Below are 9,670 nucleotides of genomic sequence, written 5' to 3' on the forward strand. Positions count from 1 at the left end.
TAGCCTGTTTGTAAGTAGAGATGCTTAAGCATGTTTTTTTACCTGCACCCATTAAACAAACACTGGTGTATTAATTTTCTGTTGCTGTAACAATTACCGTAAAGTTAGCAACTTAAAACAACAGTCACTTATTCACTCACAGTTCAGTACATGGCATGGCTGAGTTCTCTGCTCAGGATCTCATGAAGGTGAAATCAAGCTGTTGTTTGGTACTGCAGTCTCATCTAACATTTGTGACCCTCCTCCAAGCTCACTTAGGTTTTAGGCAGAGCTCAGTTCCTTGACACTGAACCAGGATTCCTATTCCCTTGCTGACTGTATAGTCAGAGGCCTCTCTTGGCTCATAGAGGTTACCCACGTTTTTGTCATGTAGCCCGCTCCATCTTCAAAGCCAGCTATGGGGAATCTTCCTCCCATCAAATCTCTCACATTCTGAATCTTTTTCTAGGTAGAGTCTTGTTCTTTTCAAAGGTGTCATCTGATTAGGTTAGGTTTACTAATTGTCATCTCTCCATTTAAAAGTCAACTGATTGGGAATTCCCTGGTGGTCCAGTGGTTAAGAATTCACCTTGCGATGCAAGGAATGTGGGTTCAATCCCTGGCTGGAAGACTAAGATCCCACATACCACAAAGCAACTAGGACTGTGTGTCTCAACTACTGAACTGGTGTGCTCTGGAGCACACATGCGACAACCAGAGAGTCCATCCACTGCAAAGGAAAAATCCTGAATGACGCTATGAAAATCCTGCATGCCACAACCACCTAAGACCAGATGTAGTCAAATAAATATTACCAAAAAAAAGTGATTTAAGATCTTCCTTATATCTACAAAATCCTCTCACAACAGCACCTAGGTTAGTGTTTAAATGTGAAAGAATGCATACACAGACATATGGGAATCTTGGAGGATCTTAGAATTTTTTTTTTGCAATGGAAAATGTAACTTTCATAAAAAGGGGCAGAAATCTGCAGCCTTAGTGAGATATAAAATATTCTGTAATTTTTGTGGAGTTGGGAGAAGACTATTAAAAGGGAATTCTATTTTAATGATACAATTATAAGACTATTTTATTCAAGTAACAACTTGGGAGAATACAAAGTGAACTCTAATAAAGTAGGAAAAGAGCTGAAAGTAATCCCTAGTCATGACCTAATTAGCACGTTGCATTCCTTTAAAGAAAGCACAAGTACAGAAGACATTTATTTAGACTAATGTAACCTATAATCTGTGTGAAATCCAGTTTATCCATTACCTTCATTAAGTTTGATTATTCATTGTTTAAAAGAGTTTATTTATGGTATGATTTTTCCAAAGATGTTATCAATAAAAACATGGTGATAATATGAATAATTTTGTAACTTTGCTTTCTGCAAATCTGAAGACTGAAGGATATACACCTTGAAGAATATACAAAGCAGAGTGAATTGTTAATGATCAGAGTTGGGATATTCATTTTCTCAGTAACCAAACTCTAAGCTGATGACTTTTAAATATGTGAGTTCAAAGTTGACTTGAGTTAGCAAAAGACATCATGGATCCCCTCCTCCATTAAGATCCTCCTCAAGGAAATGGCAACCCACTCCAGTATTCTTGCCAGGAAAATCCCATGGATGGTGGAATTAGGTAGGCTACAGTCCATGGGGTCGCAAAGAGTCGGACACAACTGAGCAACTTCACTTTCACTTTTCCCTTCCTAAAAAGACCTCCCCTGAAGGCAGTCACTTTGGTTTACTCCATAGTCAACTACATGCCCTTTGTCATTTTATCTACAAGCTCTAAATCTTTACTTTTTAGCATTAGTTTTCTGCTTTCTTGTAGTTGCATGTTATCATTATACAAATCTAGATACATGTGATCATTATACAAGTGCCAATTTACAGGCAGGTAATATTCCCATGGACAGAGGGGCCTGGTGGGCTGCTGTCCATAGGGTCGCACAGAGTCGGACACGACTGAAGCGACTTAGCATGCATGCATGCATTGGAGAAGGAAATGGCAACCCACCCCAGTGTTCTTGCCTGGAGAATCCCATGGACAGAAGAGCCTGGTGGGCTGCTGTCTATGGAGTCGCATAGAGTCGGGCACGACTGAAGCGACTTAGCAGCAGCAGCAGCAGCAGCAATATTCCCATAAATCTTCATAGAGACAATTTTCTGAGGTTTAAGATACACTAAATGATTTGAAAAGGTTTATTATTGCTAACCTTTTGATTATTGGTTAGCTTCCCAGGCCAAACTATAGTCTACTTAACTCATAACATAATTGTCAAACGTGCTAAATGCATTGAATTCCTGGGAGCCAATTAGTATAGAAAACTTTGCTCTTCTTTTCCTAGCCTGGCACCCATCCCTGGAGGAACATTCTTATAAACCAAAGTGCCAAACTCTCCTTCCATCAATAAAAATCATCATTCCCTTTGAGCAGCTGAACTCAGTCATTTGTTACAGAAAAGCAACCCTTCATGGTGACCGAATAGGCCCTGATATGTGAGTATCTGTCTGGTACTCTGTGACTATTTTAGAATGACACTTAGTACTAAAGGTGATAAGATCAAGCGCTACTATTTGGCAACTGCTGTCTTCATAGAAGGTGTTGATTTTATCCTCCAAATGCTCTTGTTAGTAGAATTATTTATCTTCATTTTATAGGTGAACGGTTTGCTCAACTCATGCAGCCAGTTGCAGAGATAGTACCTACCTCTGGCCCAACTTTTTGAGGAGGAGTCTGACAAGAATGTTTGGAGGATAAAATCAACACTTTCTATGAAGTGTTGTGAAGTTTTTATAAAGTGAAGGCAGAGGGTGTTTTACTGGTCAGAGGAACGACCCATCTCCTTTGTGGTTAAGCCTTGAATTTGTTTTTGCTTGGCACATCTTCTTCCTTTCTACTGACTTTAAATGCTTGTGAACTCTCAGAGTATAGTCGGTATAGAACTCTCAAACTATATTATAGTATAATATTGGCTTTTCTTTCTCTAGACAGTAGCAGAGGTCATCTAGAGGGGAGGAAGAGGAATGAAAGAAGGCTGTAAAAGCAGGTATGTATGAGGAGAATTAATAATCACATTTGGGCTTATCTGGGCTCAGATGCTGAAGAATCTGTCTGTAATGCTTGAGACCTGGTTTTGATCCCTGAGTCAGAAAGATCCTCTGGAGAAAGGAATGGCTGCACACTCCAGTATTCTTGCCTAACAAATCCCATGGACAGAGGAGCCTGGCAGGCTACAGTCCATGAGGTTGCAAAAGAGTCAGACATGACTTAGAGACTAAACAACAACAACAGATGTATTTACACCAATGTGCTATTCCACGCCTCCAGTACTCTTGCCTGGAAAATCGCATGAACGGAGGAGCCTGGGAGGCTGCAGTCCATGGGGTTGCTAAGAGTTGGACATGACTGAGCGACTTCACTTTCACTTTTCACTTTCCTGCATTGAAGAAGGAAATGGCAACCCACTCCAGTGTTCTTGCCTGGAGAATCCCAGGGACGGAGGAGCCTGGTGAGCTGCCGTCTCTGGAGTCGCACAGAGTTGGACACGACTGAAGTGACTTAGCAGCAGCAGCAGCAGCAGCTACTCCATGCAATGCTTCATTGTCAGAAGGTTAACGACAAAAGAAGAAACAAAGAAAACTTCTAATATTCCTTCTGTATTTAATTTTCAGCTATGAATGAAGTGAGGGTTGTGACAAAGAAGGAGGGGCAAAATTGAATAAAACATCACTGTGATTTCAGACCAAAGAAGATTGTCTATAGAAAATAATGAAGAGATTCAAGCTGAACTGAATTCAGGTGACTCAGAAAAAGAAAATAGAACACCAGAAGAGACAAGACCCTACTTCTTCACCTATTTGGGGAAATACCTTCCCCTGGGTCCAAAAAAAAAAAAAAAAAAAATGATCGCACTGACCAAAAAGGAACAAAACTGAACATTTGAGTCTGGAAGAAGAAAACGTGAACTAAAGGGGATTAAGAACACCTTTCCTGGAATCGCTATGGATGTAATCATCCTCTTGGAGTGATCCTCCCACCCCTGCCTCTTCCTGGCATAGACAGTTACTCACTGCTTATCATATCTTCCTGCTGGGCTGGATTTGCTCTGAATCCTGGCAGCTCTGTCTTTCCTCTACTATCTACCCAGCCCTAATGAGTCCCTTCTAGATTTCCCTGTCCTGTTTCAGTAAGGGGGATTTCTCTAGCCTTAATCTGAGAAATGACTGGGATTTTCTTTTTTTTTTAAATGACTGGCATTTAATTCTCTCAACCTTCATATATAAGCAAAACAGGGAGTTTTATTGTGGTAGTTTAGCACAAAGTCTAAATAAATGGCGTTGAATTTAGATTTCAGATTAGAGGTAGAACAGAGTCACATGTTTTCATTAACGCAACATGATTGAACCCACATGTACTGGCTCCACATTGTTCAAATCCCAACTCTTCTACTCATTAGCCTGTGATGTAGGGCTAGTCACTTTTTCCTCTATAAAATAGAGATAATAATACTGCTTGATCAAAGAATTGTTGTGATAATTAAATGAGCTAATATAATGTAGTGCATATGCAGCACCTAGCAAGCACTATGAGTTTGCTAAAATCTAACAAGACAGTAAAATTTAATTGATAATTTATACAAATTTAGTGATCAGTAAGTAACATGGAAATTTTAGCCTGTTATTTTGACTTTAACTCTGAAGATACAGTTTTTGAGTATATTAGAGAAAGTGAAGTGAAGTCTCTCAGTTGTGTCCGACTCTTTGTAACCCCCATGGACTGTAGCCCACCAGGCTCCTCAGTCCATGGAATTTTCCAGGCAAGAGTACTGGAGTGGGTTGCTATTTCCTTCTCCAGGGGATCTTCCCAACCCAGGGATCAAACCTAGGTCTCCCGCACTGAGGACAGGCGCTTTACCCTCTGAGCCACTAAGGAAGCCCAATATTAGAGAAAGAACTTGGCAAATTAACAAGCTGATTAAAATGAGTGTTCAAAATTAAATTAAAGTGTAAAACATGAATGCTTGCAAAGACTTTTCCAGGACTTTTTCTCTAAATGAGGATAATGACAAGGAGAAATCTAATTTTTGCATTTATGAAGTGATAGGAAGAGAGAAAGTCGCTCAGTCATGTCCAATCTTTGGGGTCTCATGGACTATACAGTCCATGGAATTTTCCAGGCCAGAATACTGGAGTGGGTAGCCTTTCCCTTTTCAGGGGATCTTCCCAATCCAGGGATCTAACATAGATCTCCTACACTGCATGCAGATCCTTTACCAGCTGAGCTACAAGGGAAGCCCAAGAATACTGGAGTGGGTAGCCTACCCTTCTCCAGCAGATCTTTCCAACCCAGGAACTGAACTGGGGTCTCCTTCATTTCAGGTGGATTCTTTATCAACTGAGCTGTGAGGGAAGCCCAGGAAGAGAGAGATGCCAGTTGTCTGGGTAAAGGACAGAAATCTCAGATGAAGAAGTCATTTGATATTTTATCTTTTATAAGAGAAATAATTGAGATTTTAAGTGAATGCATCACCCAACTAATAAATTTATAGGAAAGAGTAGGGGTAAGGATATCGCTAAAAGCAAATGCAAGTGGATATTCATTGCAAAGTTGGAACACTAAGGACTACCTCTGAAAGGTCAAGAAGAAGGTCACAAACCCCCCCCAAAAAAGTCCAAGATTTAACAGACAGAAATGGCGATGATATGAATCAAGTATGCTTTGACACAGTTTCCACATTGAGTTTCTTGTTAGTAGAGAAGTAAGGATGGTCAGCACGACTCTAGAGCGTATTGTAGAATTTGTGTAGGTGAGACATAGGGCGTCATAGTAATTATTAAGCATTTGCTTTGCCTCAATCTTTAAGCCTGACTGGCCAACTCCTGCAATTCCTCCAAATCCTGGATTAATGTTCCTTGAGTTTATCTTAAAGAAACCATAAAAATTCAGTGTTTCTCACTGTTCCCTTTGTCATGGAGGTTCTAAATAATAGCACAGATTCCCCATATTACTCTTATAATTTACTTCCCTTAAGCTGAAAACATTCCTCTAAACACATATTCATTAAAAAAAGAGGATTTTTGGTGTTTATAATCATGAAACTTGATATTTTTAAAAGAATACTTTGGAAAATGTGAAATAGGAAAGGTTGGAACTACTGCTTTACAATATCATGATTTCTATAGGCATGGAATATATATTTTCAAATTCAAAGAATTTAAATAAGCAAAACACTAATGCTAGACATTTGCATTTGTTTATTCATGAATTTGTTCAACAAATATTTGTGGAGTGCCAATTTTGTGTGAAGCATTGTAGACCCCATCTAAGGATCTCAGAGACCCTCTGACAGCTACTATTTGCTCACTAAAGTACTGATCTAAATGTGTATTTTATTAGTGAGGAAGGAAACCCAGTGAAATTCACTGGGCTTAGCGGCTGATCTTGTGTCAAGCTCTCATCTTTGAAATTCCCCAGGTGGAATCCTTGCCACCTAGAGAGGCTGCAAGAGTCCAGGAAGACCAGACTTAAGGATTTGTGGGTTGCAGTGCTCTGATTCTGGTATCATAGCCCTTAACATCTGTTTTCCTCAGATTCCTCATTTAAAAATGGTAGTTGATTTCTGTTCTGCTGATTTTACAAGGTTGTCCTGACTATTATGAAATATAGTCACATACATATAAATGAAATAATATATGTAAAAATGTTTTGGAAATGGCATACATATAAGCAATGGTGAAATATTATTGTCATCATGGATGTTTAAAACCACTATTTTAATTTTATCAAAGGTTATGCCAGTAAGCAAACCTTACTATGAATAAAAACCTTGAAATCATTTAGTTTTCTTTTATCTTTAATATTTAATAGGAAAAATTTTAGAGAGTAAACATATTTTCCCCAAACTTAATTCATCTTCTTTCTCTCATCAAGAAGTCCTAACATTTCCAGATAAAGGTAAGTGTCTTGGCAGCTTTTGACCTCCCAATCTGCATTAGTTCCCAGTGTCTGACTATAAGGTGCAAGAAAAAGCAGGTGAAGGTAAAGTGTTACAGAAGATAAGTTTAATCAGATTGCTGAAAGGAGGCTTTTCTTAAATCAGATTAACACCTTCTTCCATCCCCTCCAAAATCAGAAGCAATCAGGACACAACTTAATATACTTTTTCATTAACTTCTTCTAAAATCCCAACTATTGAATTTGGCAACATGAAATAAAGCTAATAATGATTTTAATACAAAAATATTCATTTTAACTATAAAGAATAATTAATCCAGCTGCTATAATAATTTCTGAAATCTTACAACATCCAGTGCAGAGTGAATCCTCTGAGGACACCTCAAGGCAGTCCTCCGGATACACCTAGAATCTAGCCATTGACAGAGAGTAGACAAACAAGCCATTACTAAACAAAACTGAACTTACCGATACATTATCTGTAGGAGGAAGAATATGATCTCAAGGTGTGCACCCACTCAATCTGACCTTCTAATCAACTATATGACATCTCTAGATATATTAGAGGTCTAAGGCTGGAAGAAATAAGGAAACGAATTACAAGCACTTGAAATGAAACTAGTTTGACAAGTCTGAACAGAGAAGCCTCAACCCATAGAACAGCTTGAAGAAAAGAGCCCAGAGAGAGCACAGTCCCAACAAGAAAGCAATATTTCTTTCTTTCTTTTTTTTTTGATATTGACTAATTTTATTAAGGGAGAAGAAACTGGTTACAGGGATTTGCATGAGAAATACCTTAGGAATGCACTAGGATTAAGAGTTTAAAGAAGATTATTGGTAGGTATACAAATATCTTAAAGAAACCTTCACATAAAAAGCTCTCAATAAAAACAATCAGCTATTCTTAAAGCCTAGATTTATAATATGACTCAGGAAATGCTGTTAAATTTTTGTTGAACAAAAAATTGCCTCCTTCCGTATGCTGGGGCTTCCCTGATAGCTCAGTTGGTAAAGAATCCACCTGCAATGTAGGAGACCATGGTTTGATTCCTGGGTCAGAAAGATCCACTGGAGAAGGGATAGGCTACCCACTTCAGAATTCTCAGGCTTCCCTTGTGGCTCAGTTGGTAAAGAATTGGCCTGCAATGTGGGAGACTTGGATTCAGTCCCTGGGTTGGGAAGATCTCCTGCAGAAAGGAAAGGCTACCCACTCCAGTATTCTGGCCTGGAGAATTCCATGGACTGTATAGTCCTTGGGGTTGCAAAGAGTTGGGCACGACTGAGTGACTTTCACTTCACTTCACTTTCATATGCTGCCAACTTCTCTCTCACTTATAACCTTAGATAAATCCAACTTTTTATGATTCTACACCTGTAACTTATGCAGATATACAAACCTGTAGAAAAACACACAAACTGATAGATCCAATTTTAAATTTCTGTCATCCTAAAGTGGCTCCTAGTGCTGCAGGTAGTCAATTTATAGTTCACAGCCTTTCCTTTTCTCACACTCCTGAACAGCAATTTTTCACCTCTCTTCTTTACTCAAATCCCTTCACTTCTATTAGCTGATGACTTTGCTTCCCACATGATTATGTTAGGTTGCAGAAGCTGCTGTCACAAATTACAGCAAACACAAAAATTTAATCTCTCACAGTTCAGGAGACAGAAGTCTGAAATTAAGGTGTCATCAGAGCTGCACTCCCTCCAAATGTTAAGGGAGCCCTTCCTTGCCTCCTCTAGTCCTGGTGGCTCCAGGAATTCCTTGGCTTGTATCTAAAAATCTCCAATCTCTGTTTTAGTCTTGACATGGATTTCTTTGTTCTCTTTGTGCTCCCTCCTTTCCTGTCTCTCTTTTTTAATGTGATAAAATATACAGATCACAAAATTTACCATTTTATTTATTTTATTAAAGATTTTTTGATGTGGATGATTTTTAAGTATTGAATGTGTTACAATATTATTTCTGTTTTACATTTTGATTTTTTGGCTCTGGAATGTGTGGGATCTTAACTCCCTGACCGGGGATTGAACCCACATGTTCTGCAACCATCATCATCATCCATCTCTAGAACTTTTTCATTTTTCCAAACTGAAACTTTGTACCCATTATACACTAATTTCTAATTTCCCACTTCCCCTAGACTCTGTCAACCGCTATACTATTTTCTGTCTCTATTAATTTGATGACTCTAAGGACTTTAAAACTACTTCATATTAGTATAATCATATAGTAGGTCTTTTTGTGACTGGCTTACTTCACTTAACATCCTCAAGGTCCATCCATATTATAGCGTGTGTCAGGATTTCCTTCCTCTTAAAACTGTAATTATATCCCGTTGTATACATACATATCATATTTTGTTTATTCATCTGTTGATGTACTTGAGTAACGAGTTACTTCCACTTTTTGGTTATTGAGAATAATGATGCTATGGATATGGGTATACAAATATCAGTCCTTGTTTTCATTTCTTTTGGATATATACCCAGAAATAGAATCACTGTTCATATGGAAATTCTCTGTTTCATTTTTTGAGGAGCTACTGTTTATGGACTATTTGTGTCTTCTCAAAATTCATATGTAGAAATACTAACCCCCATGTGATGATAAAGGAAGTAGGGCCTTCCACAGGTGATGAGGTCATGAGGGTAGAGTCATCATGAATGAGATTAGAACCCTGATAAAAGAAACTCCAAAGAACTCTGTTTCTTCTTCTGCC

The 9,670-nt window shown here is 38.5% G+C and overlaps 1 protein-coding gene across 2 annotated transcripts in view; it reads right to left on the minus strand.

Moving 5' to 3' along the window:
- Positions 1-7,625, minus strand: part of TMPRSS11A (transmembrane serine protease 11A) — a 62,543-nt gene extending 54,918 nt beyond the window's left edge. For both annotated transcript variants that reach the window (XM_002688314.6, XM_010806174.4), the window contains exon 1: positions 7,416-7,625. In XM_002688314.6, coding sequence (XP_002688360.2) covers positions 7,416-7,423 — 8 coding nt within the window. In that variant the 5' untranslated portion in view covers positions 7,424-7,625. The remainder of the gene's footprint in view (positions 1-7,415) is intronic.
- Between the last annotated feature and the right edge of the window lie 2,045 nt (positions 7,626-9,670).

Source organism: Bos taurus, chromosome 6 (assembly GCF_002263795.3).
Source record: "Bos taurus isolate L1 Dominette 01449 registration number 42190680 breed Hereford chromosome 6, ARS-UCD2.0, whole genome shotgun sequence".
Lineage (NCBI taxonomy): Eukaryota > Metazoa > Chordata > Mammalia > Artiodactyla > Bovidae > Bos > Bos taurus.